Source organism: Lampris incognitus, chromosome 9, assembly GCF_029633865.1.
Source record: "Lampris incognitus isolate fLamInc1 chromosome 9, fLamInc1.hap2, whole genome shotgun sequence".
NCBI lineage: Eukaryota > Metazoa > Chordata > Actinopteri > Lampriformes > Lampridae > Lampris > Lampris incognitus.
The window spans coordinates 31,131,892-31,159,097 of record NC_079219.1 but is presented as its reverse complement, the minus strand read 5'-3'; the positions used below and the strand labels follow the sequence as shown (position 1 = coordinate 31,159,097).

Genomic DNA, 27,206 nt, shown 5'->3' with positions numbered 1-27,206 from the left:
GGAACTGTATTACAACTGCTAACTGTTGCTTTTGTACTTTTAGGGGATAAAGAAGACCAAAACAGATATGAATTATTTGCCTTTATGTGACTGTTTTAACCAGAAAAGTAACTTCTGGTAATTATGTCCCTTACAGCCCTTCCATCCTGGACATCTGCAGGGTGTATGGGATGGTCATCCTCAGGGTCATTAATTTTTACAGCAGGGTGTTGCTCCCCTCTAATAATTGCAATATTATGGAGAACAACACAAGACTCTCTCACGACGTAAAGCATTTTGAATCAATTGTGCCTCAATGTCGATGGGATTACGAATAAACGGACAATCCATGTCTGGTAGCGTGCTTCCTTTAGGAGGAGACAGGTAGAAACTCAGGGTTTCTTATAGAAAACCTGCCAGCGAGCAGGTTATGTTCACAGAGTCTGTTACCACAGTGACTTACTCAGCGTTTCATTTACCTCTCTGTCTGGAACGGATAACTCAAGAGTTTCCCTCATCTCAGGGTTAACATACTCTGAGTTTTCACATAACCCGCTTTCTGGAATACCCCTCTGGTCCTCTTGCATGCTTGTATGGTACTTCCCGTGGTGCCCAGTCCAGCCAACACATTGGGATAGGAGAAGGGAACTTTGAGTTCAAATCCACCAGCTGCCTTGTGGGTTGATGCCTCTTTAGGCAAAGGCTAGGAGAAGGAAACACTCTGACAGCAAAACCACCTGCTGCCTTGTAGATTGATGCCTGTTTAGGCAAAGGCTAGAAGAAGGAAACTCTGAATTCAAATCCCCGTGCAGTCTACCTAGCTGTCAGTACCCGGAAAGGGTAAACCATTCCCCGGGTGCTGCACGGCGGCTGCCCATTGCTCCTAGCTACACAGCTAGGATGGGTTAAACGCAGAGTGAATTTCATTGTATGTATGTACAAATGACAAATAAGGTGTATTCTATTCTATTCTATTCAGATGAAGTAACTATTTTACATTTATTCTTTAATTGTCCTTATTCCTCTAAGCTATGGACATATATTGCATTAATCATTTTTGACACATTTAACAAACTGCTTAGTATAAAAGAAAGTATGGTCTTGTTCCTTGATTGCAATACTGGCTCATCTGTGGATAATGCTCTCAACATTCTGTTTGTTTGGTAAATTTCACATTCACAAATCCAAGGTGATGGGCTCCGAATCCAATATTTGTTTATTTTACACTGATCTGATATTCTTTTTCAAGTCCCTTACCAAAATAACCTCTAACAAAAAAGCAATGAAAACATCTCTCATCTTGGAAAAAATATTAAACACATTAGATAAATGAACAGCTTAGATTTACATTTTTTCTGAAAGGCTCCTAACAGTGACTGTTATTATCATCATGTGATCATCGACCTCATACGTTTATTTTTGTGTCAACCCCTCCTTGTTTATATATATTATTTTATTCCCTTTATTTTCTCTTTTTTTTGCATTGTACTATATTTAGACTATAATTATTACTTTTTATGTTTTGACTCTCCCCTGTACTGAAACTCTGACATTGTATTGTTGCAATGTAAAAAACAATTGTAAAAAATGAATAAATATGTTCAAAAATAAAAAAGGAGGGAGGATATGGAGGAATCTGAGAGTGAAGTGGAAGTGTTGAATGTTAGAATTTTGACTTTTTATTAAGACACGATAGGGCATTCAATAATTTAATAATTACTAAGTTTGATGTGAATGTGAAGAAAGCATGTGATGTGTGTGGTGTGGGAGTGGAAACATTTATGCATGTGTTTGTTGAATGTTTGAGCTGGAGGGGTGCATGCTGAAAATTAAGGAATTAATAAGTAGATGTTGGAGAGGTGGGTTTGCTGAGAGAATGGAATGGAATGGAGAGAACTGTGGCTGTTTGGGGGTGACTGACAAAGTGAAAGGATGCAATGTGAATTTATTAAATTATGTTTTAAGCCATGCAAGGTTTGCTGTCAAGTTAAGGAGGAATATAGCCCATTATGAAAAGAGGAGAGTTGAGGTGTGGAATATTTTTAAGAGTATAATGGAAAGAGGTGTTAATATGTTGTATAGTTAAGTCAGGGAAGAAGAGTTTATTGGGGGTTTATTGGGGGTCTTAACTATTGACTATAACTCTGATACCTGCTGACACCCTTAGCCTGCTGAAACCCTGAGTTATAATCTGTACACATTCCTCGTGTGCATTTTTGTTCATTGAATCACAACTTCATGTTATTTTCTTCACAGACACTCGTCCATAAACTGCATGGCAAACAGCTGCAAGTCTTCACCAACCTTCTTGCCTGCTTTGTTAAATCTGAACACCTGAACCCAATGCCCAAAGCTCTGGCTACTCTGGACTTTGATGACAAACTGCTACCTGTGAGAGAGATGTATGTGGAACGGGAGGCTGATCAGTTCAGAGTGGCACAGCCACAACACTCTGTGAGTACTTTAAAATACTGTAATTAGAATGATTAATTTGGAACCTCTGCCAGGTTTGTATGATTACATGTACAGTAGTGTTTGTGTGCTTATTGTTGTTGATCTCTGTTTCAGCTGCCTGAGCCATTCCTCCAAGAAGTCTCCAGGGCACACAGTACATGCTCCAAATACCTGCAGAAAAAGCTGCTTTTGCAGTGCAAGACCCTGCAGTGCTTGTCTGCCGTGGATCCCGTTGTGAGAGGGCACACCAAGACTGGGTTTGAACTGAAAAAGCTCACACACATGATGAGTCACCTGCTGCTGACACTCACCAGGAGATACTTCAGTACAGTGTGGACCACACCCTGCCCACTTTTAAAGTGGGAGATGATGTGGTGAGATGGTGGTCCTGTCTTTGAAACAGGAAAAGATCCAGGCCTGTCCCAAGCTGTAAAGGCTGCCATGTCCATCTTCCATTGTCCCTTGGTACAATTTTCATTCAATCTGATGGACGACATCATAGACCCAAGAAGTACCAGCATGAACATCGCTGCATTCAGTGCCATCCAGATGGTGAAATACACTTTGCAGTCCAGGAAGCAGAGTGCTGTAGAGATGTTCAGCAGGGATGATGTAAAATTTGGGGCAGTCGACAGGAGGCTGTGCAGCAACATCAATTCGGCAGGAACAAGAGACAAGGCCCAGCGACAGAATAAGTTGCTCAGAGCCAGAGAAAGAAGGATGGAGTTTGACTGCCAGCCTTCTACAAGTGCTGTGTAGAAAAGGAAGCAAGTGGTAGAGGAAGAAAATGTGGCAAGAAAGAGGCACATCGCTAAGCAGTGGAAATGAGTACTTGAAGGACTTGTACAGGCCAAAAGACTGAAGAAATTAAGTAAACTTTTTGGCTCACCAGCCGCAACTTGCTGGTCAAACCCACTAGAGCTGAAACACTGGTGTCAATAAACGTGTTTTTTGCCTAAAGTAAATGTTGTCTTTTCCCTTAATTTTCTTTTCAGAGTGCACCAGAATGCAACATTTTAAGCTGATATTTTAAAAAATGTCTTCTCGGGGGAGCATGCCGCCGGACCCCCCCAGAGGGTTTGGGATTCACAGGTTTGTCACCTTTTTCCCCTCTGAGTTTGCAGGTATGATCTTAGCACAGCTGTTGATAGCATCGACCATGAACTGCTACTTATAAAACTAGCTGCTTATGGCTTCACACTCTCAGCTATTGACTGGATGAAAAGCTGCCTATTCAACAGACAACAATGTGTCATGTTTAATGGAACTTTATCAAGTTTAAGACACTACAATATGACGTTCCTCGAGGAAGTTGTCTTGGACCTCTATTATGCTCAATATTTGTAAACAATATACCACATATTTTAAAAAATGCCCGCACTGCAATTTACACAGACAACACTACAATATACACTCACCGGCCACTTTATTAGGCACACCTGTCCAACTGCTCGTTAACGCAAATTTCTAATCAGCCAATCACATGGCAGCAACTCAATGCATTTAGGCATGTAGACATGGTCAAGACGATCTGCTGCAGTTCAAACCGAGCATCAGAATGGGGAAGAAAGGTGATTTAAGTGACTTTGAATGTGGCATGGTTGTTGGTGCCAGACGGGCTGGTTCGAGCTGATAGAAAGGCAACAGTAACTCAAATAACCACTCATTACAACCGAGGTATGCAGAAGAGCATCTCTGAACGCACAACACGTCGAACCTTGAGGCAGATGGGCTACAGCTGCAGAAGACCACACCGGGTGCCACTCCTGTCAGCTAAGAACAGGAAACTGAGGCTACAATTTGCACAGGCTCACCAAAATTGGACAATAGAAGATTGGAAAAACGTTGCCTGGTCTGATGAGTCTTGATTTCTGCTGCGACATTCGGGTGGTAGGGTCAGAATTTGGCGTCAACAACATGAAAGCATGGATCCATCCTGCCTTGTATCAACGGTTCAGGCTGGTGGTGGTGGTGTAATGGTGTGGGGGATATTTTCTTGGCACACTTTGGGCCCCTTAGTACCACCTGAGCATCGTGTCAATGCCACAGCCTACCTGAGTATTGTTGCTGACAGTGTCCATCCCTTTATGACCACAGCGTTCCCATCTTCTGATGGCTACTTCCAGCAGGATAACGCGCCATGTCATAAAGCTCGAATCATCTCAGACTGGTTTCTTGAACATGACAATGAGTTCACTGTACTCAAATGGCCTCCACAGTCACCAGATCTCAATCCAATAGAGCACCTTTGGGATGTGGTGGACCGGGAGATTCGCATCATGGATGTGCAGCCGACAAATCTGCAGCAACTGCGTGATGCTATCATGTCAATATGGACCAAACTCTCTGAGGAATGTTTCCAGTACCTTGTTAAATCTATGCCACGAAGGATTAAGGCAGTTCTGAAGGCAAAAGGGGGTCCAACCCGGTACTAGCAAGGTGTACCTAATAAAGTCACCAGTGAGTGTATGTTTCCGCAAAGAATGCCACAGACCTGAGCAGTCTACTTCAAGATGAGTTAATGCAGATTTCTGAATGGGTCATTGAACATAAGCTGAAACTGAATATATCCAAAACGAAATGTCTTGTTATTTGCTCAAAGCTAGGGTGACCAGACGTCCTGGTTTGTCCGGGATTGTCCTGGTTTCAAGCTGGGTGTCCTGAGTCCCACCTATCTTTTTTTGGTGGGAGGGGATAAAAATCCTTCAAAGTATCATGTCCAGTGAGACAGACAAGCTTGTGAGTGTGTGCATAGGTGTGTGCGTGTGCATGAATGTGTGGTACACTTTTTAGGGTCCCGGTTTGGGATTTTGAAAATCTGGTCACCCTATCAAAGCATGTACAAAGAAAGGAACACAGACTATGTATTTCTTAGCAAGATGCTGATATTGAACAAGTTAAGGAGGCCAGATTGCTACGGGTTACAATAGATGAAACACTCTCTTGGGCTACTCACATTAATAATATTACAACAAAAATGAGAAGTATTTCAATCATTAGAAGGAGTGCCTACTTTCTAACTAACACAACTACTAAACAAGTCATACAATCCCTGGTCTTGTCACAGCTTGACAATACTGCCCAGCAATCTGGCCAAATGCAGCTAAACTACTAAATAAAATCCAGCATACCAAAAAGAGCTGCAAGACTCGCTCTGCATTGCTCAATTAGAAGAAATCTTGAAAAAATGCATAAAGAATTGTCATGGATGAGAGTCAATGAGGGACAAGCTTGTAGCCTGATTCCATTTATGAAAAACATTTATATGCTACATAAACCTGCTTGCCTCTCCTCTCAGCTGTTGCTTACTAGTGATGGTCATGACTATGGCACTAGACATGCCTTGAGGGGTCATTTCACCTTGCCTAAACCCAGAACTGATGCCTTAAGAAAGACTGTAATGTACAGGGCAATTACCTACTGGAATGGACTTCCGTAACATTTGGTTTCAATTACCAGCAGAGTTGGATTCAACAAGAGGTTGAGAAAATATGTAATGCAGTTTGTTTTAGATTAGGTCTAATTTTTATGTCTTTACTGTATTCTGTTATGAGTTATGTCTGTTTTATCTTAATCTTTTTTTTAATTTACAGTAATTGTTTTAGTTTTTGTCTAATTGGGTATATAGAATTTTGTGTAGTGCTCAAAGCTGTTTCGATAAGCTTAGTTTTGTGTGATGTTTCTGGTTATTGCCGTTATATTGATATATGTTCTGTTTTTGCTTGTTGACTTTTAAATTGTAAACGGTGTACTGTTAGACCCCAGGAAGAATAGTTGCTGCTGAGGCAGTGATTGAGGATCTGAAATAAATAAATAAGGATATATAGTCTCAATGAATGATAATGAGGCATTGGTGAGGATTGTGAGAGGTTGTACTTATCCTTATTTGACATGCTTTTATACCGTTTTATTTTCTTATTCAGGCATTCTCTGTGTTTCAAATTGTGGGAACTAGTCAGTTGCTCCCTTGCTTTGATACATTTTTGTGTGCTTTAAACATGCCTGAATTGTGTTGTTGCACACAATGTAGTTGGTAGTGCAGTATATATATATATATATATATATATATATATACATAAATGGTATTGTTAATACCTGCTGAGAGGAGCGTTGCACGCTTTGCTCTGCCAACTTCCTTCTTTCATACAGTCAGCCCTGCATAACCACCATACTCTGAATAAGATCATCACTAAGGCAAATATTTTGACTTAAGTACAAATATTTTTGCAAATATTTTGACTTAAGCACAATTATTTTCGCAAATATTTTGACTTAAGTACAAAATGATTTATTTTTCACAAGTGGATGTAACGTTTTAGTGACATTCACCTACAGTTTCCCTAAGTTAGAAAGTAGAATTACAGCTGGATATAGAAACATGTACAGTACAGGAATATTAGGGTGCATAGCAATACGAGTAAAATCTGGCTATTTTTTTTTTTACAATGCAGTAAATTGTTGACCTTCCCTTCCCCAACATCATCTCAATGAGGCTAAAAATGAATGTACACTGAATCATGTAAAAACATTTTGATAGACTAAAAAAAACATTTTTTCAAAACTGCATAGACACAAATGACAAATTTGAGTACACACGCTACCGTCTTCAATCTCAAGTAGATCTAGTACAAACTAGACAGGTAGAAATACAGTGCCTTTACACCTCTGATAACAGTTTGTAAAATATTTGCTAGCAGTTCTTGAAGCTACAAAGCAAAGGCCGAGCACAGCAGGACACCGTCCCGTCCCGTCAGTCTCAGCAGATGGAAGAACGACAACTAAAGGCGTGTCCTGGTACCATGTCATCACAAAGGCTGCACAATATGTACCTTTTTTATCTATGCACCTTTTCAGACCAAAGCACAGCTCCCTATCTGCTGAGACTAGATGCTTTACAGACGTTTCTCCTGGTGTGTCTCAGAGCAAAACGTGAGGCGGTATGGTTCAGAGCAACATGTAGCAGTTGAAGTTGTTCCAGTGGTAACGACAGAAACAAATGAACAATTATAAAGAATAAAACCGCTTTGGATAAAAGTGACCGAGCAAAGGGAAATATAAGAATGGTATCTCATTGAGAGCCACGGGAGCCTTACATTAAGGTTACTCAGAGAAAATAAAGTAAATCTCGTGTAACGGTCATTCTTATCCAACACCAATACAAAATAATGAACCATTTTGGCAGGTTTTTTTTTTCATAATCAGTTTCATTACCTATAGAAAATACCAACTTTTCCACTTAAAACAACATAATCATGTACTTGTTCGAGCAGAATACATAAAACATACTTTTAAGGGAAGACTTTCTGATGAACAAAAACGTCCAAGAAAGTTTCACTTAGCATGATGAGGAAATCAAACCCACATATGCAACCTCACAGCAACGTTCCACAGAAACCTACGGGTCTAAAAGCAGAACGCAACCTGAGAATATAATCTCTCCAAACCTCCAAAGAGTCATCTCCTTTTAGTGCATCAATCTTCACAAACTCTGCAGCATTTAAAACAATACTTACAGAGCATTAAAACAAAGAAACACACATCACGGACAAGTAACATGGAACCAAAATGTAGAAGACACAGCATTGTGGCCCTGCCAACAGTGTTCTCTTTATGGAATGAAATAAAAAATTCATATTACAAAAGATGCAGTACATGTTACCTTTCTCTTATTTATGGTTTTGGCATTTTTCGATTTTGGACAGTGGTGCACCAGCAGTGCAACACATCAGCATAACACCGTGACACATTATATTTATGTCCACAGCAGAGCACCTGATACATGTTTGAGTTAGACTGATTTCTCAGAGAAATTAAAGACATTTTGTTTGGATGTGAAGTTGAGTTGCTCTGACTTGGATTTGTCGATACTGTTTTGGCACAGTTCAACTTCATCTCGGCACAAGAATGACTTTTCAGAAAACTGAAAATTGAACTTGAACTCAAATCTTTTGAACCATGCAATAAGCGACCATGCAGACCTTTATCTGTTTATGCAATCAAAATACGACTGTAGAAAAGGCATTAAGGAAAAACAAAATGTTAATATTGCATCTGGATATCAATACAAAGGAAATCATCAGGCAGGAGTCTCACGCTCTGGGCAAACATAGCCAAATAACTGACCCTTCCAGCATCGTCTCTGGCTGACCTTTCATGGTAGATTAACTTTGAGATGTGACGGAGGCGTTATAATTTGGCCCTGCTGTCTCCTCTCTTCAGTTTGTCTTTGTGTTTATAGGCCTTCAGGCTTTGTCCGTGTTCACCACTGCAGTATACACGTGGTGCTCGGGGCGGAGGGGATCACGTGGGCAATCTCTCAGCTTCTTCTACAAAGAATAAAAATAAAACAAAAAAATAAAATCACTCGTAAGGACAGAATAGCATTCCTGATGTTAACAGAAAGTACTGAATGTTTCACTTTCACTTTTGTGTATTCACTGGCGTGTTTTCAAAGTGTCTACATGAATTGAGGTGTTGTGTGCTTCATTAACATGCTGACAGCCCCTCTGTTGGCTTCAGTGAGCAGCTGACCTGAGGGGGACGTATTAGAGTTGCCCTCCCCTGTAGAGACAAACTGTAAATCTGATCCCAAAGCAGCAATGGAGCTCCTCGGGCGAATGCAGCGGTCACCTGAGAAACTTCTTCGGAGCAAAGCCTAAAAAAAAAATCAGGTTAATTGGTATCAGATAAGGAGCCCGGAGTGGGCCAAATTGAGGAATAAAGATCTTGGGTAATTTGAGCGCACATTTTATTTTTCGTGCCCACAAATTAGTCATATCACGCTCATGAAATATCAGATCATTGCCACATCATTCTTAATCCATGAATATTTATTTAATTTTACATTTTTTTGCTAGGAGCAGTGGGCAGCCGCCATGCGGCACCAGGGGACCAACTCCAGTTCGTCTTGCCATAACTCGGTCAAGGGCACATACAGGAATATTAACCCTAACATGCATGTCTTTTTTCTGTTCTTTTTTTTATGGTGGTGGAAACCGGAGCACCCAGAGCAAACCCACTGCAGACACAGGGGAGAACATGCAAATTCCACACAGAGGACGACCTGGGATGACCCCAAGGTTGGACAACCCCAGGGTTCGAACCCAGGACCTTCTTGCTGTGAGGCGATAGTGCTAACCACTGTGCCACCGTGCCACCAAATTTTACTCTAGTGCCTTGAAATAACAAAGTTATTTGCCTGCTTTGTCAATTCGTGCTATCAAATAAGTAAACATTAGGCCTGAGGAAGGCGATAGCTGGCTTCTTGTTACCGCTTCTCACTCTTGTACTAGTACATAATATTGTGGGCATGCTTTCAAATAACCTAATGTACACTCAAAGTACTGCAATCTGTACACAATATTATCAGAACAAGAGAACATGGAACCCTATGATGATCGCACAAAATATTTACCATGCACGAGATAGCATTTGATGTGCATGAAGCCCCAAAATCGTGCATGCAATATATAACAAATTGTTATTTGTGTGTGCGAAATAGCATTTTGTACCCTGGATTTAATAAAAAATGCACTTGAAATATGAATAAAACGATATCATTTGACCACTCCCAGGTTCTGTAATCAGACATCTCTCCGATAATAAATATTTTGTCAGATACTAAAACTAATTTCACCTTGCGTGTTAGAGGGCTGCTGGGAGCTGAGGCACTGCTGTAGAGACTGAGGCTGGAGTTGGATCTGCTGACAGTCAAGCCCTTAGAGGAACCTCCTCCAGGAGACAAGTACTTCTCCTTGATCTTCAGGTTGGTCCGGCCCTTCACTGTTGTTGAAAAAAAGAATAGATTAGAATAGAATAGTTTCCAGTATTTAGTCTTCTGGCCTAAAGAGATTCTTTACTGACCTCTACAGGGGTCATTCTTAACCAGAAACTCATCCAGAGCAGTCCATCCTCCTCCAACCCTCACCATCAAGGTACTACGCAGGATCCGAACCATGCGAAGCTGCTGGGAATCCCCAAACTGTAGTAAACAACAAAACAGACATTAGTAGTTATTGTATCACTACAATGCAGTTAAGAAACTGAATTCCGTTCACCCACCCTGTATCTGTTGGCACTTATTTGCTCCACCTGAAACCTCTTGGGACAGTTACACTGGGATACCTGCCGACTGAGCTGGAAGAGACATGAGAATGAGGCAGTTTCCCCTCAATATGGATGGTTTAGCCCTGACAAATCAAACTCACGTTTCCTTTTAGGCATACATACCTCTTCACTGATTTGGTCTGCATCTAGTGTTTTCCTGTAAGGATCTCTGCTAGGGTGGAGTGCACTCACAAACTCATAGTAGTCAATGAAGCCATCTGCATTCATGTCAAAGATATTTGCCACTGCATTCATCTCCAAAGCATTGGTGGGAAATTCTACATTAGAGACAAGATTTCCACAAGATTTTGTAATGCGTAAACTGAAAATTCATCACAAAGACATTGCAGTTTCTTTAAATTTTATAACCGATGGACAGTGAATATGGTATTTATTTATCTCAAAATGTCAGCATGATGCTGAAGTCATATAAGCTGCTGTTCTGTGATATCATAACAACCTGCAAAGGAGTCTCATTGCTACTGAAATGACTGCAAGCAGGTCTTACTGGATGCGAGGACATTATCGATGAACTCCTTCTGGCTGATACGGCCATCCTGGTCCCGGTCGATACTGCGGAACACGTCTAAGATCCGAGACTTCAGGTGGCTTATCCACTGTATATAACGCTTACGCCAAACACTGAAGTCAAAGTTTGCAAACTCATCCATCTGTCCATAAATATAAATTACCAAAAGACCATCAGTTATCAATCTGAAGGACAGAATCAATTAGGACAGTGACTATTGTATTCTGTAAGTCATTGTTTGGAAAACAGTAACCTCTTTTAGTGTCTGCTGGTGTTGCTCCAGCCGGTTTTGTCTTGCTACAGCCAGGATCCAAAGTTTTTGCCAGTGGCTCACCAGCTGACTGAGCTGCGGGGTCTGGGGGTCAAGGTGCTCCAAAGGGATGGGTGCAGCCGGCTGGAGCTTCAGTGTGCTCCTTCTCTCTGGATGGAGAAAAAGACATCCATATTTGAAATCAGTTTGGAAAACAGATTCTGGTGGAGTTATGAGATAACATACTGTTTAAGTTATAACTCCAGATTTACATACAAACAAATGTCTTGTTTTAATATTTAGTAGAGAGTTGTAACAGGATTGGAACCAACACAAATGTTGTGGAAGTGGGGGGATTAATAAAAACAGTCCTCTGCAGGACTCTAATTTGTTACCCATTTAAGGGTTTGTTATTGTATTTATGTACTCAGTGTAACAGCCAGATATGGAAAATGAGGGCAGATAGCAGCGGGTGTTAAGAAGAAGCAATGAAGAAGAAATGCTGAGCAAGCAAATGTGGCAGATCAACTGCTTAAAATACTTTTACCAACAAATATGTCGATAGTTAAACAACTTTTAATACCACTTATCACCATAGGTGGCAGTAAGTCAAAATAATAATAATAATAATTTAAAAAAAAACAACTGGGATTTTAACTAGATAGTTTTGTCAGCACTTAACAGTTTAACTATGTCCAAAAATAAGTCCACAATGACATACTTGCAAGTGGCCTTTTGCTGGGAGAAACTTGTTTGGGGACACTCTTGTGTTTGCAAGATTTTGTGGCATTTTCCACCTCGGGCAGCTTTCTGTTCAACTCTCCCATGAACACCTGTGGAAGGGAGGGATTGGTTATGGCTGGGTGCAGTAAGTCTGGCACAGATTTTCAATTTATCCTCTGTAGGTTGTCAACCATATCTTTAAGCAGATTAAAACAATAATAATAATAATACTAACATTATTATCTATTTATCACATTTAGGTGACTAACGTGTTCACACCAAATGCGAAGCAATTTTTTCACGCGATGAGATTACATATATGAAGTCAATGCAAAGATGCGAATAGACGCGAATTTGGGGGTATTCTCGCTGGGCGATGCGAATGACACAAATAATGTGACGCGAATTTTGCGTCATTCACATATTCGCACAAGTTGAAAATATTCAACTTGAGTGAGAAATTCGCATGACGCTGGGTCGTGAAAGCGTATCAGCGTTGAGATTCTCCTGACATCACTGACGTCATGGTGTCCTCGTCCTGTAGCCAAACTCGTGCAAGTAAAGCGAATAAAAACAAATGATCCCGCGATCAAACTCGCGCATGTAAAGCGAGGCGAAAATTCGCTTTGCATTTGGTGGGAACACAACATAAGAGTACATCTGCTTTTCATGCAAACATTGTACCATGTGCTGTGCTATCAGCTCCAGGTTCTGCTCCATGACCTCAGGGAGCGGCTCTTGGTCTCTGAGATTGAGGGCCTCCTCTGCTGAGGAAATCCAGTCCAACAGTCTCTGTACTTCTTCTCTCTCTGCCTCTAGCACTGCCAAGCTGGTTTGGATTCTCTCACCCTGCTGCTGAGCCCATGTGTGAACCTGACCACACACCAGACACATCCAAGTTCAGAATCAGAATCAGAAACACTGTCATTTCATTTCATGCACTTGCACACATGAAATGAAATGAAACATAATTTCCCCCAGCCCACAGCACTGCAACACAAAGACAAAAACACATATCCAAAAACTACAAGAACTACAAGAACACATATATCCAAACTAACACATACATCCAAACTATTAAAAAAAAAAATCACTGTCCAGGAGAACGAACGCCAGCTCAGGACTGCTGGTCTGCATGGGCCAGCAGTTAACTTAGCCTGCTCCGCTTCTGTGTCTTGTCAGACCACCCTCGGTATTTCCTCTTCGGGTGCAGCTCCAGTCAGGGTTGTGGTCCCTGGGCCCACAGGATGCAGCAGACCAAGCTCCCTCAGCCAATCCAATGTTAGCTCTCCTAGCCAGACAACTTTGACACACCTAACCACACTCCACATAACGACACTAAAAACATAGTCAAGGCTAGGCAAGGCTGCCGCCAGACCGCCCTCAGTGTCACTGGAACTGCTGGTCTGCATGGGCTAGCAGTTAACTTAGTCTGCCCTGCTTCTGCGTCCTGTCAGATCGCCCTCGGTGTTTCCTCTTTGGGCACAGCTCCAGCCAGGGCCGTGGTCCCTGGGCCCACAGGATGCAGCAGACCAACCTCTCCCAGCCAATCCAGTGCCAGCTCTCCCAGCCATCAAACGGAGAAAAACTTAGACGCAGACGTGGACAAGGACACCGCATGGACATACTGGGTGAGGCCGCCGCAAACATAAATTCATGCCGCCATCTTCCCACGCCAGTATTGGGTGAGGCCACTGCAAAACGTGAATTTGCGCTGCCATCTTCCCACACTGCAGTTCTCTACAAACTTAACACTATTCACCCTTTGCAGACACGTCACAATTATCACGTGATGAGGGAGACTGCGCCATAACGGATGGCAATAAGTGATAGACCGGGAAATTCAAAAGCGAACAACAAAAACAAACAAAATATTGCGACGGATGAGTAGCTATTATAGTTTAAATTTAAGTGATGGCTACCAATAGTCAGAGTAATGTTGTGGAGTTGTCCTGTGAAGTGAGTCACCTTGTAGGACGGCACAAAGAGCGATATGTGGAGAAGCTAGTGATAGCAGGGTTAGCTACCGACCCATACCTTCTTCCTACCGATGTGTTCACGGATCTAGCAAAATCGTCCAGTCTGTCCGAGTTCAGTCCACACGATCTGTACCACTATGTTACCAACGGAGTGTCCCCATACACAGGTGCTGACCTAAAAGCATACAAAAGTCTGGATGCTTACCAGTTCTTTGTAGCTGGTTGGGTTACAGAATCGCGGTGCTACGCTCACAGCAGGGGGATGTACCTCATAATGGCAAAGGATAAGACATAGCTAGCCAGCTGTGTATGTTTTTAACCTGTTTCCCCTAGGATGCCATCAAAACTCAAATCGACTGTAACCAAAAGCAGCTCATACTTTCCTTGCCATTTCATAGTAGGTTACACAGTCTTGCCATCTAGCTAGCATTTGGGTCATTCCATAGAAAGTGTTAAGTTTGAGTCCACAACATTCAAAGGCGATGAGGAGGCATAATAACACTGTCAGTAATGTTTTTAGTGTCTGAAGCCACTGATTAAAGTGTACTGGTTAGCATGAAGCAAAATACAATTAAATAATAAATATACAATTTGTATATTTTTAGCTGTTTTTGTTAAATTACAATCATTTTCTCATGTCCACTCTGACCGTTTCTCACATTCATGTAAGGTAACACTTAAAAAATATCACATAAATCTCAGACTTTTATTGTTCTTATGAGCAAAAATACTTCCCTCTTCATATGAAATGTGTTAATTAAATTAAAAATGAATAATTTTTGGTTAAAATATATATATATATATATATATATATGGTCAGTTCAGGTTCAGGCCTTGCCTGTTGGCACACTGCACAGCACAGCAGGAAATCACCATCATACCATAAAAGTAAAATAAAAACTGGCTTCAAACAACGAAAGTCGAACTATAGCTAACGTGCCCGCTTGTCTTAAATTTGACGCCCACGTCTTCTGCCGTCCGTCATGGCGTTCATATTCCCTGCGAGTGGGACGTGACGTCACGTGCAAAGGGTCAGTACAGCTATGGTCTTTTCCATCCCTCGTGAAATCACATTTGAGGTGTGCAACATGTTCCAGTGTATCCTTGACCGCAAAATCAACTGAATAACTGTGTCAACCAACTATTTACCCAACCCAAGAAATCCTGATTCTAGTTCATAGGAACTCATGCTGGGATGCTCAAGTAGGATGTCTTGTATATGTAACAGCAATTTATGCTCAGAGTTTTATTTCTTGGCAATATAAAATAGATAGTTTATCATTTAGGTGTGAGAACACTTACCTCCTCGTAGCGGGTCTTGGTGACACCGATCCAAGATTTGAGGGTGATTATGGAGTCAGGGTGACAAGAGGACAAGATGTCCTCACCCAGACACCTGATGTTCTCAAGCTCCATCTCCTGAGAATGCAAGGCACATATCGACTCCTACACGGAGGGGCAAGGAAACAAATGGTCATAAAAGTGTTTTTGTAAGACACACACACATACTCATATACAGCATCCACACCTATTTCAAACAAGTACTGCAACGGTCTTTTAATCAAACATAATAGTGTCCTAGTTCTCATTTAGTTAAGTGACCTAACATCAAGCTCCCAAGTTGATATGCTGAAGTACTAGAGGCTACCATTCTTTAACTGGCCTTGCTTTCACCTTCGTAGACTGACCTCATGGTGTTTGCGGAAGGCAAGCAAACCTTCCTCCTCTTCAGGTACAACCCCGTATTTCAGTACTCTCTCTACGACTGTCAAGCGCTCCATGAACGAATGGACAAGGTCATCAAACTTTTCAGCCTGGCAGGTGCAAAGATTGAGATAGATTAGACTATTGGGTGTTTCAATATATCCTTCTGCATTCAAAACATGTGGGAAAATGCTTAGACACTATTTTGAGCATTTTATAAAAAAAGGTTATTTCAGTTTTGAGCAGTACCTGCTGAAGAGCAACCTCCAGCCTATCCTGCTTGGTGACTGACAGTTTACAAACAGCCTCCCAGCGAACCTCCAGCTCATCCATCTGTTCCTGTAACCAGTGGGCATTGGCTGTGCTGCTCCTGGTCAGGTCCTTTACTGATCGCTTTAAGGTCCTAATGCACCCAGCTCGCTTACCCAGCTCCTTTTGGAATGCCTGGAAGAAGGTTGGTCTAAAATTAGCATGGCTCCTGTAGTTTCCATCTAGACATTTAACAGTGAAATATCTGACATATATACAGTAGATCAGTTGTGTAAAGTATTTACAGCTGTATACAGTATTTACATCCATCTCCATCCATCCATTACTTAAAATCAGAATCAACTTTATTGGCCAAGTGTGCCTGTGCACACGAGGAGTTTGACTCTGGTACACAGCAGCTTCTAGCACTTGCATACATCACTCATACAAAACATAAAAAAACAAAACAAAAGAGGAAAAAAAACCAGAAGAAATAAATGGAACAGGACATTGGAGGCAAGCATGTATACACAACAGGTATGTCACTACTATACAGAGTTATCCAAAGGAGTTGAATCAAGTGCAACTGGACTTGGTATATATCCGTGAAGACGTTTCGCCTCTCATCCAAGAGGCTTCCTCGGTTCGTGCCTTTCTGACTAGACCAAGCAAGTCTGACTGGCTGGTGATGAGACTCAGAATTTATCCTCTAGGAGTCGTTGTCAGAGCTATTGATATGCGTGGCTCTCCTGTGCTCCGATGTCCAGCCGCGCCCGTCGCCATCGGAGCTATAGATTTGCATTTGTTTAGCAGCAACGGTCGGAGCACAGGAGAGCCACGCGTATCAATAGCTCCGATAATGACGGGTGCGGCCATGACATCGGTACACAAAAGAGCCACGCATATCTATGGCTCTGTTAGCGACGGGCGTTGGTAAACATCTGATCACAAAGAGCCACGCATATAAATAGCTCTGACGACTCCTAGAGGATAAATTCTGAGTTTCATCACCAGCCAGTCAGACTAGCTTGGTCTAGTCAGAAAGGCACGAACTGAGGAAGCCTCTTGGATGAGAGGCGAAACGTCTTCACGGATATATACCAAGTCCAGTTGCACTTGATTCAACTCCATTGGATAACCATGACCTGGATGAATGAGAACATTCACAGACATACTATACTGAGTCTTGTTATGGCCCATATATGATACCATATTGCTAATATACTACATTGCCTATCAACTGTACCATACCACAACTAATCATGCCCATATACAATGCTTGATTATACCCGCTTAATCCAATTTAAGGTGGGGGGGGGGTTTGGAGTCAATCCAATCAGGCATTGGGGGGTAGACAGGGAGACACCCTGGACAGGTCACCAGTCCATCACAAGGCCTACACACACAGTCACTCACACACACTTCACATCTATGGGCAATTTAGAGACTCCAATTCACCTGACATGCATATCTACTATGGAGGGAAACCAATGCAAACTGTGGACTGGAAGTGAACCCAGGACCCTCTTGCAATGAGCCAACAGTACTAACCTCCAAGCAACTGTGCCACCTTTTATCAATCTCATATATGTAAATTATCAGTGAAATCTATGTGACAGCATAATGGGTGTACCTTGTGCTTGTCTATCAGATTGTTGACGATGTCTTTATCCCCACCAACAGGTAAATCCTCAGCCAGTTGTGGCTCTGCTCTATATAGCCAGTCATTCAATGCCTGGAGAGCATCGGTAAACCTGCCTGAGAACAGCAAGGCCTCCTCCAATTTATGTTGCCTTAAGAAAGAAAATCATATTCAAAACTGATTAAAATTCATTACTTATCCAGACAAAGTATGAGCTATCACCAAATCCTTTGTGAAAACATAGGTTTTGACTCTATACTTCTCCATAGACTTTCCACCGATTGTATCCCATGTATCTTTGAGCTCTGCCAGAAGGTTTTCCAGGTGCTGTCTGTCTTGGCTGGTTCGAGCTTTCTCATGGAGGCTGCGACCGTTCTTCAAGGTGGCCTCATACATGGGCCTCTTAGACCTCAGCAGTTTCTGGAACTCCTATTTACAAAATAAGCAGTGTGTCGATGAAAGCTCTCATAGACAAATATCATTTAACCAGAATCATGAAATTCCTACTGTACCTTCTGTTCAGTAAGTTGCTCTTTGATTTCCTCATGTGATATAGCAATCTCTTTATGCGTGTCCAATGTCTGTTCTACCTCACTCATCCAGTCCACTAGCAGGCGCCATGATTCATAAAACTGAAAAATTGAGAGACTACCATATAATTTCATTTCCTCCAAAGGGCTCCACTTGCAATGGAACTACTTATAATATAGTCTTAACGTATTACAGTAAAACACAACTTAAACCAATTAAAAGTTACTGTACCAAACTGTTGTGCATTCTGTTAGATCAGAACTCATACCTGTTTGGCATTCTTTTTGACCTCCTCAAGTATCCTGCCTCTTTCTGCAGTGCGCTGTTGTAGCTTTTTGTGGCGGTCCTGAACAGTCATAATCAGGTTCTGTATCACATCGTAGTCTTCCTTTCTGCTCAGTTCTGCCAACCTGGAGCCTGCATTTTCCACCATGGTCTTCTTCTCCCCATAACAGTTCACCTCATTCACCAGTGTCTGTGTAAACAAAACTACAACTTACACAGGAAATTCTGAATGTGTATGCAAATTTGGTTCTGAGGCAGACAGACACAAGACTTGCACACAGGTTGTAAGTAAGAGTTAAATTCTTAACGAGACCCACCCTATGATCTTGTAGCTGAGCACAAACTGTATCCAGAACAAAGCTCGGACCAGGCAGAAGCCCAGTGGACTCTTCACACTTGGCCATCTTAGTAAGAAGTTCCTGGACATTGCTGTGGAACTCTTTGGCCAGACTTAATCCTTCTATAAACTTAGCCTATAGGAATAGAAGTATTTAAATAAATTTAAAAAAACACTCTAAACACTTTTAAGATTAACAACACAGTATGATGATGAAGGCATTGATTTACTTCTCAAATACATGCTAAAAGAAAAAGAATGAAGAGTTAACCACCTTGCGTTCCTGGACTTTGCTGTAAACAGACGCCCATTTCTGCTCCAGAATATACAGGCTGTGCTCAGCGCTGGACCCCCGAGAAACATTCCTGCTCTCTAGCATCCTGTAGATGGCATTCTTCACATCTGTGTAGGCATGAAGCTTTGAGTCCATCTCATTACAAACTTCCTGCAAGATCAGGAGACATTTTAAGAAAATATACTCAGGAGAGAGAATATATAAAGAAAGACACTTTATTTGTCATTGTAAGCAAGCACACAACAAATTTAACCCATCCTATTGTATAGGAGCAGTGGCTAGCCACTGTGCAGCACCCGGGGACAACTCCAGTCGTTCTTTCCATTGCCTTGGTCAGGGGTACAGACAGCAGTATTAACCCTAACATGCATGTCTTTTTAATGGTGGGAGGAAACCGGAGCACCCAGAGGAAACCCATGCAGACACGGGGAGAATGTGCAAACTCCACACAGAAAGGACCTGGGATGGCCTGGGGTTTGAACCCAGGACCTTCTTGCTGTGAGGCAATAGTGCTAACCACTGGGCCACTGTGCTGCTCTTATATCTCTTTTGGGGGGTGGAAGTTGGGGTTTGCATATTATGCTATTTTGCTGGGTAGAAAGTAAAAAGGGGATTCTGAAAACACCAAAGATTGTCTTTAAAAACAGATCCCTTGCTCACACCACAATTTAAACTTTCATAGCGCTGGCTGGTCTCACCAGATGCGCATTAAGCCTCTCATTAGCTGAGTCAGGCATCCCCAACATTGTTTTAGTGGAGGACAGTCTCAGATCCGTGTTCTCCAGCCACTGCAGAAGATCCTGGATCTCCATCATAACATCTTGAACCTATGGTACAAACAAATATCAACTAAGTGTTTAAGGACCCATATACAATAAGCATCATGAAACAAATGGTGCTGTGTCAGAATGTCTCAACACAGCACTTTTAAAATGATCAGTTTAGATGCCTTTATTCTAACTGCTATATCTCAGAATCTGAGATATGACAATCCAGTTAGAAACTGAGATATGTCAAGTCAGTTAGAATAAAGGCTTTGAACAGCTTAATGTGGAGTATTTTGGATTTTTATATAATGACTGTATACTTAAAGAGCCTTTCTTTATCCAAACAGATCCAAGTCACAGTTTTGGGACACTAGAGGTAATGAGTCAAAATCTGTCTTTTTTCCATAATCTTGTTTTTGTATTTGTTTTGTTTTGTTTTTTTTGCATTTTGTATTTGCTTGTCATGCGCATAATGGCCACATAAGGGCGCCATGTCTTGGTAATGATAAGGACTAGTAGTAGCAGTTGAATAATGCATATACTGCTCTGTTGCCTACATTGCTACTTTGTTGAAAACAAATTAGCACACGACGTAGACAAAGATGAAAAGAGTTACAAGGAAGTTATAGTTTTGCCTCATCTTTCTCTCTTTTTACCTGACTAAGGTTGTTCTCCAGCTCGAGCTGTCTGCGTTCTGTCTCGCATCGGACAAACTCCCAGCGTTCGTTCAGTTGCTCCAGTCGAGCTTGCAGGCCATGGGGGCTGTCCCCAGTCCCAACCTCCAGCAGCCCTCTGCCAGCTAGATTCAGAGACTCCATTGTGCGCACATGGGACATGACATCATTACGCAGGACCTTGAGGTGGAGCAAAGCGGTGATTTACCAAGGAACTGCCACATCTGCATGGCCTGACATTAAAGGGAACATCGATCTGGCAGAGAGACAATCATGCTGAAGCTAAGCCTGTTTAGCCCACTAACCTTGTGTTTGGCCAGCTCTATTTCACAGACCTGCAGGTCAATACTCATCGGCTGGCTCCCCTTAAGTTGGTCAGCGGTACGTGAGAGCCAAGTGTGCAACTCATCCAGCGTATTTTGGAACTGACCTAGACCCAGCAGTGCACACTCCAGCTGATGCTGCATCAAGAACATGTCGTTATATAAACTTAACTTAAAAAAAGTAACTACTTATGTTGCTGATCCAAATTCTCACCTGTCTGTTGACGGTCTCAGATTCGAGGCTGTCCCAGCGCTGTCTGAAGTCACACAGGGGTGAGACTGAGCCTGGACGCTCAGAGCCTGGGGACAGCCGGCACACAAAGTGATGGTTCAGGCTCTCCATCTCTATCTTCTTCTGATAGAGCTCACGCTTAAACTCCTGGACAGAAAAATAGAATAACATATTTTTGATAAAACTACATAAGGCATAGTTTTCTGAGAAAGAATATATGGCATAAATATTCAAAAAAGCTACAGCCATAGCAGTAAAGTCAAGTTATTGGATAATTGTGGATACTTTTTTTGTGTTTACTGCTCTGTATGGGAGTACTTAAGTGTATGATCTCACCTTGAGATCACACAACTGCTCTCTGACTGATTCCAGGTCAGTTCCTACCAAAAACTCCTCAGTAGAGCTCAGCTCTGCTGACTTCAACCACTCAAAAAGACCCTTTTGGAAACAAAAACATGGAAACATTAAATAGTATGTGGCACAGCATAATAGACTGTCATTTCATGCTTCTGCTGTTCCATAAACATTAAATTGTGCTGGTATGTGCAGCTGGGAACACAATTCTGTGCTGATAACTTTACACTTATATTTACTCATTTAGCAGATACTTTTATGCAAAGTGACTTACAAGAGTCAGCAACAACCAAAGGAATTTGGGTGTGACACACACACATCATAGAGCACAAAATGTTAATCTTATTATAGGTAAGAATGAAAAGTGTATGTCATGTAAAGTGCATTTGGTGTAAGTGCACCTTAGATCATCAAGAGGGAATGATAGGGGTACCAAGTTACAAAATAGATGGACAATGACACATCTCACCATCACTGACATATCACCAGAAGAGAATTTATCATGTCAAATGCAGGTAACAGAAGGGCACAGTAGTAACAGCCCACATCAATAATCCATCCAACCATTAACCAACCAAGCCGCTTATCCCAATCGCATCACAGGATGCCGGAGCCTATCCCAGCAGTCATTGGGCAGCAGGTGGGGGGACACCCTGGACAGGCCGCCAGGCCATCACAGCCCCCCCCACCACATCACACCACACCACACACCACACACACACCTAGCACCTAGGGACAATTTAGTACAGCCGATTCACCTGACCTACATGTCTTTGGACTGTGGGAGAAAACCGGAGCACCCGGAGGAAACCCATGCAGACATGGGGAGAACATGCTACCTCCACACAGAGGACGACCTGGGATGACCCCCAAGGTTGGACTACCCCGGGGTTTGAACCCAGGACCTTCTTGCTGTGAGGCAACTGCGCTAACTACTGCACCACCGTGCCGCCCCGCATCAATAATATGATGTTATTCATATTAGCTCTAAAGTGCCACAAGTCAGTTTAAGAGTCATGTTTAGAGATTATTTAAGGATGAAGTTAGGTCCGGAAAATGAAGCTTTAATGCCTTTGCTGAATGATGTAAGCGATTCTGTAACCCTGATAGAGGTTGGACATCTGGTTCCACCATTTTGGGCCCAGGTAACACCAGGCTTTAGAAGTGGGCACAGAGAGTAGCTTACTAGAGGTAGACCAAAGTAAGGTAGACCAAAGAAGGGGTGCATGTGTTAATATGAGTTTGCAGGTTAAGTCGGTGGAGTTTCTTGAACTGCCCAGAACTCCCACAAGCGTTTGAGCAGCGACAAGGAGTCATTGCAAGGACACAGAGAGAGGGGAGACATTAAGTGCATCGAGGCCGGTTGAACACCAAGTGTGCAGTATCAGTGAATGTAGTTTGCTTATAAATTGGTGTGAAAAATGTGCTGATATATACAACTGAATACATTGCACCCATACCCTTGGTCCTCTTCTATTCTAATTATTTCACACAGCTAACACCATGAAACTCATTTGTTCTCTATTGGCAACATACTACAGATGCTGTCAAACACCCAGTTAGAGGGGATAAGAGTCTTGTTTCCCCCAGCGAACACAGAGAGAAGGCTGGCCTCATCACTGGCAGAACGCCAAAGAACTGTACTGTGGTGGCCAAACTGTTGGCACTGATCTGGTTATGATATTGAAAATGTAGCTTTTGTTAGCTATTTTGCCATACCTGTTCAAATTCACATGATACATTAAAGCATGCACATCAGATGCATATGCTTGCATGGACACAGACACACACACACACACACAAACCTGCATTGTGTCCTGGTAATGTAAGGCCATGTGTAAGGATTCGTCCAGCTTTCGGTGACACTCATTCCAGAGTTTGCTCAAGTTGTTCCATGTGCAGTAGAGCTGTCATGGTGATATGAGATGTGCAGAAAGTTATTGGTTGGACAGGATGATTTATCTTACCCAAAATTAATTTTGAATAATTTGTTCTTTCCTTTTTTCTTTTTCTTTTTTAAACTGACCTCATCTAGGCTCTTGGTGGCATCCGGTTTGTCTGCATCCCCACACTCTGACATTAAATCCATACCCAGAATGCCAAGTGTGTCCAGGTCTCCCTGCAGACCGTCAATGTCCTCCCTGAGAGTCTGTGAGGTACAAGAAGGAATAACTGCTTAACGGCTATGTTCTACAATAAGTGGACAAATTACTTAAATCTAATAGCAAGAATGTGTCCCCGCCATTGTCTTTCCACTGTTCCCCCTCCACTGTTTAACAAAGAAAACAAGAGACACAACTTTGAAGTCATATGAAAAGCCTCCATACCAACCTGCATGGTTTCCAGACTCTGGCGGATGGTCTCAGAGTCAGTCCGGCTGGCATTGAGGTCCAGAACCGCCTGCTGAGCATCATTGAGTGCAGTCGTAAGATCACTAACATCACTCCAGAACTTGACGGCGAGATCCAGAAGTTTGAGCAGCCACTGGTCCCTCTCTTGGGCCTGAGTATGGGTGTGATCCCACAGTTGGGAGAGGGTGGAAACCTGCTCTTGGATGACTGGAGGGGAAAGAAAGATAGACACAGTGAGAGCTGTAATTTTTTTTTTTGCCTGCACAAAATTATTTCCAGAAAGATAGATGATATAAAATAACACACTAAGCCTGTATAAGCATTATCTAGTCGTTGTTTTATCATATAGTTAAAAAAAATCATACAAAAAAGACAAAAAACAACTTTGGCCTTTTACATTTTCTTTACAGAGTCACAGGGGGACAGAAGCAGTCCCAGTTTAAAATGGGGTGGCAAGGCAGGAGCCCTGGTCAGGTTGCTAATCCATCACATGGCCATCAAACAAACACTGGCATTCTATTCAGACAGAATGTGCAATTTAAAGTCCCTAGTTTAGGCTGAGAAGGGAGACCACCACAAAGAGAGAAAATGCAATCTCAGTACAAATGGGGCTTGATCAAGCCCAGGACCACAGTGACCATCGCCAAACTGCCAGTTATCTATATTCATGAATCTCCATTTATGTGAAAAAAAATGTTTTAGGTTTAAATGTCTGAGTTAACCTTTGCCAATGGAACCATTGCCAGCAGCCTGGGTGTTAGCCAGTAGCTCATCTGCCTGTGCCTTGACACTGCTGAGGCCCAGCTCCAGCTTGGAGAGCTCAGCCAGAGTGTGCTTGTTGTCCTGTAGCTGTTCCTGGATTCTGGGTGTCAGGCCTTGGAGTGAGGTCAAACACTGCATGCGGCTACGTAGTCGTTCCAGACACTCTCTGATAAGCGTCATCCTCTCATTCAGCTGCAGGAACAAGAGATGACGTGAGGTTGTCTGTGTGTGTGGCTTGTTTGTGCGCATATGTTTTTTGGGGGCATTTTCTCCTCTTTTCAACCGAACTAGCCATGTCCAATACCCTGTTCTCCTAAGGCTCCACCACGGCACGACCCCTACAGTGGTAAGGGAGGGCATAAGCTTCTGTAATTAAGGATGCACATAGAGCCTGCTTTCCACTACTGGCTCCCGACCCATAAATAATACCAATTCTGCTTGGATTCAGAGGCAACACCTGGGTTTCGAACTGTGAACTCCAGTATTGTGACATGAGAGTATTTATCCACTGCGCCACCCAAGCACCTCATTTGTGTTCATTTTTATGCTTTCCCCCCTTTTTCTCCCCAATTGTACCTGGCCAATTACCCCACTCTCTGTGCTGTCCTGGTCTCTGCTCCACCCCTCTCTGCTGATCTGGGGAGGGCTGCAGACTACTACATGCCTCCTCCAATACATGTGGAGTCGCCAGCCACTTCTTTTCACCTGACAGTGAGGAGTTTCACCAGGGGTACGTAGCGCATGGGAGGATCACGCGATTCCCCCAGTTCCCCTACCCCCCCGAACAGGTGCCCCGACCGACCAGAGGAGATACTAGTGCAGCGACCAGGACACATACCCACATCCGGCTTCCCACCCACAGACACGGCCAATTGTGTCTGTAGGGATGCCCGACCAAGCCAGAGGTAACACAGGGATTTGATCCGGCGATCCCCGTGTTGGTAGGCAATGGAACAGACCGCTATGCTACCCAGACGCCCATTTTTATGCATTTTAATGTTCACTACACAAGCAAAGAAAACAGCAAACATCAGCTGTGGATGTGGATTGTTATATGCATTTTGTCCTTTATCTTAGCAGCATCACCTGTGTATAGCGTGGAAGGGACTCCTCCAGCAGACTGGCAGCCTCTCTGACCTTTTCTCTGATGGCTGTGTGTTGTCCCTCAGCCTCTGTAGCCTTGTGACAGAACTCACCACCCTGAGCTGGGTTTAGTTCTGACAGACGTTTGCCCAGAGAGCACAACCGTGCTATCAGGGGTTTATGCTCTGCTATGGACTCCCTCAGACCCTTCGAACAGGAGATTGGAGAGCATGGATTTAATGACAACATACTGTTTTTGCATTCAAGAAAAAAAAAATCATGTGTGGCTTGCAGAAACTATGAGACCACATAGTGAACAGCTTTGTTTGGCCATTTAAACAGTAAAGGAAGGGTGAACAGGCCACTTTGTTCAACCATTTTGAAATACCTGGAATAATTATGTCTTTGTAACTTACTGCCTTTAAAGAACTCCAGTCAGGAAGTAGATTACACTAATGTAATGAACAAAAGAGGCTTTTACTCTACAGGAAAGTGATGGTCGACTCTAAAGTATAAAAAGACTTCATTGTTGTATGGGACAAAACAGTTGCCAACAACAAAAAGCCAACACTCCAGTCTGAAGAGGTGGGTCTACCCCACCTGTAAGAGGTCCTGTTGTTCGCGGAATGCTTCATAGCTAATGGTTCTCAGAGAGAGCTGGCCAATGAGGGTTTGAGTTTCTTGTAGCCATGGCGACACCTCAGCGAGACCCTCTGAGAACTGCAGGAGAAGCGACTGAGCATGTTCAAGCTGTAGAACCACGTGGGCATTGGTGGCTGAGGTGGTGTTGCATTGTTCCTGCAGAGCCTCCACTGGCGTCTGCATGGAGATATAAAGATAATAGGGACATTTTAATTTCCCTTCATTGGGGTTTAATGTCAGATTGTCACAGTCCCAGGTTATGAAAGCATGTTGTGTGCAATGTAGTCTCTAGTATACCTGTAGATCTCCTGTAACTCCATCATCACCGTATGTTAGCAAGATCTCAGCAATCTTAACCATCTTTTCAATGTTAAACCGGTGTTGGAGAATCTCTACAGCCAAAATCTGTTTGGAAAATGAAAATAAAAATTATAACATCAGAATGAATTCACACATTCAATAGTATTTCCAAAATTATAAATGTATTCATACATTTATGCGCTATATAAATAACATATTACACAGATCACATACTGTATTACAGATTATTTTCTTAAATTCAATTGTGAAAGAATTTTTTGCAAAAAATCCTGACCTTTTGCTCATAGAGTTGTTCAGATATGAGCTCTGAGTCCAGTGTGATGGTTTTCAACTTTTCAAGACTCAGCGCTGTGTCCCTGAACCAGGCCATCTCTTTCAGCACAGCCTTCTCCAGCTGACATAAATGCAACATGACACATGTTAACATTATGGTAGCATGGTAACATTACCACCTTTGCCATCCAATCAGTTAGCAGAATATTAACATTTTCAAAATCCAATGATACTTGCAGTGAGAGAAAATAACATTACCCTTTGTTTCTCAGCTGCACATAATACTGCATCTCCAGCATTAGTCTGTGCCCCTGCAGCACACAGAAGCTCTCTCTCTATGCGACCCAGCCACAGGTGCAGG

The 27,206-nt window shown here is 42.5% G+C and overlaps 1 protein-coding gene across 1 annotated transcript; it reads right to left on the bottom strand.

Annotated features, from left to right (window-relative positions):
• Positions 1–8,675: 8,675 nt before the first annotated feature.
• On the bottom strand, positions 8,676–26,942 carry macf1b (microtubule actin crosslinking factor 1b). Its single transcript, XM_056286970.1, has 30 exons — positions 26,847–26,942; positions 26,549–26,656; positions 26,210–26,428; positions 25,613–25,816; positions 24,487–24,718; positions 23,745–23,971; positions 23,440–23,562; positions 21,396–21,497; positions 21,042–21,206; positions 20,810–20,965; positions 20,487–20,684; positions 19,762–19,890; positions 19,043–19,213; positions 18,776–18,904; positions 18,415–18,621; positions 18,128–18,247; positions 17,875–18,044; positions 17,607–17,766; positions 15,974–16,168; positions 15,709–15,834; positions 15,323–15,466; positions 12,726–12,914; positions 12,040–12,151; positions 11,403–11,488; positions 11,048–11,210; positions 10,663–10,817; positions 10,495–10,569; positions 10,297–10,414; positions 10,070–10,215; positions 8,676–8,759 (listed from the first exon to the last, which is right to left on the bottom strand). The coding sequence occupies exons 1-30, from the start codon at positions 26,940–26,942 to the stop codon at positions 8,676–8,678; spliced, it is 4,509 nt and encodes a 1,502-aa protein (XP_056142945.1).
• Positions 26,943–27,206: the final 264 nt, after the last annotated feature.

Bases quoted from the DNA above. Each gene is read 5' to 3' on its own strand.
- macf1b (XM_056286970.1), bottom strand. From the start codon at position 26,942: ATGGCCTGGTTCAGGGACACAGCGCTGAGTCTTGAAAAGTTGAAAACC. The intron at 16,169-17,606 runs GTACACCCATTA...ACCTTCTTCCAG, and splicing joins ATCTGATAGACAAGCACAAG to GCATTCCAAAAGGAGCTGGG. The intron at 11,211-11,402 runs GTGAGCCACTGG...ATTTATGGACAG, and splicing joins CCCCGCAGCTCAGTCAGCTG to ATGGATGAGTTTGCAAACTT.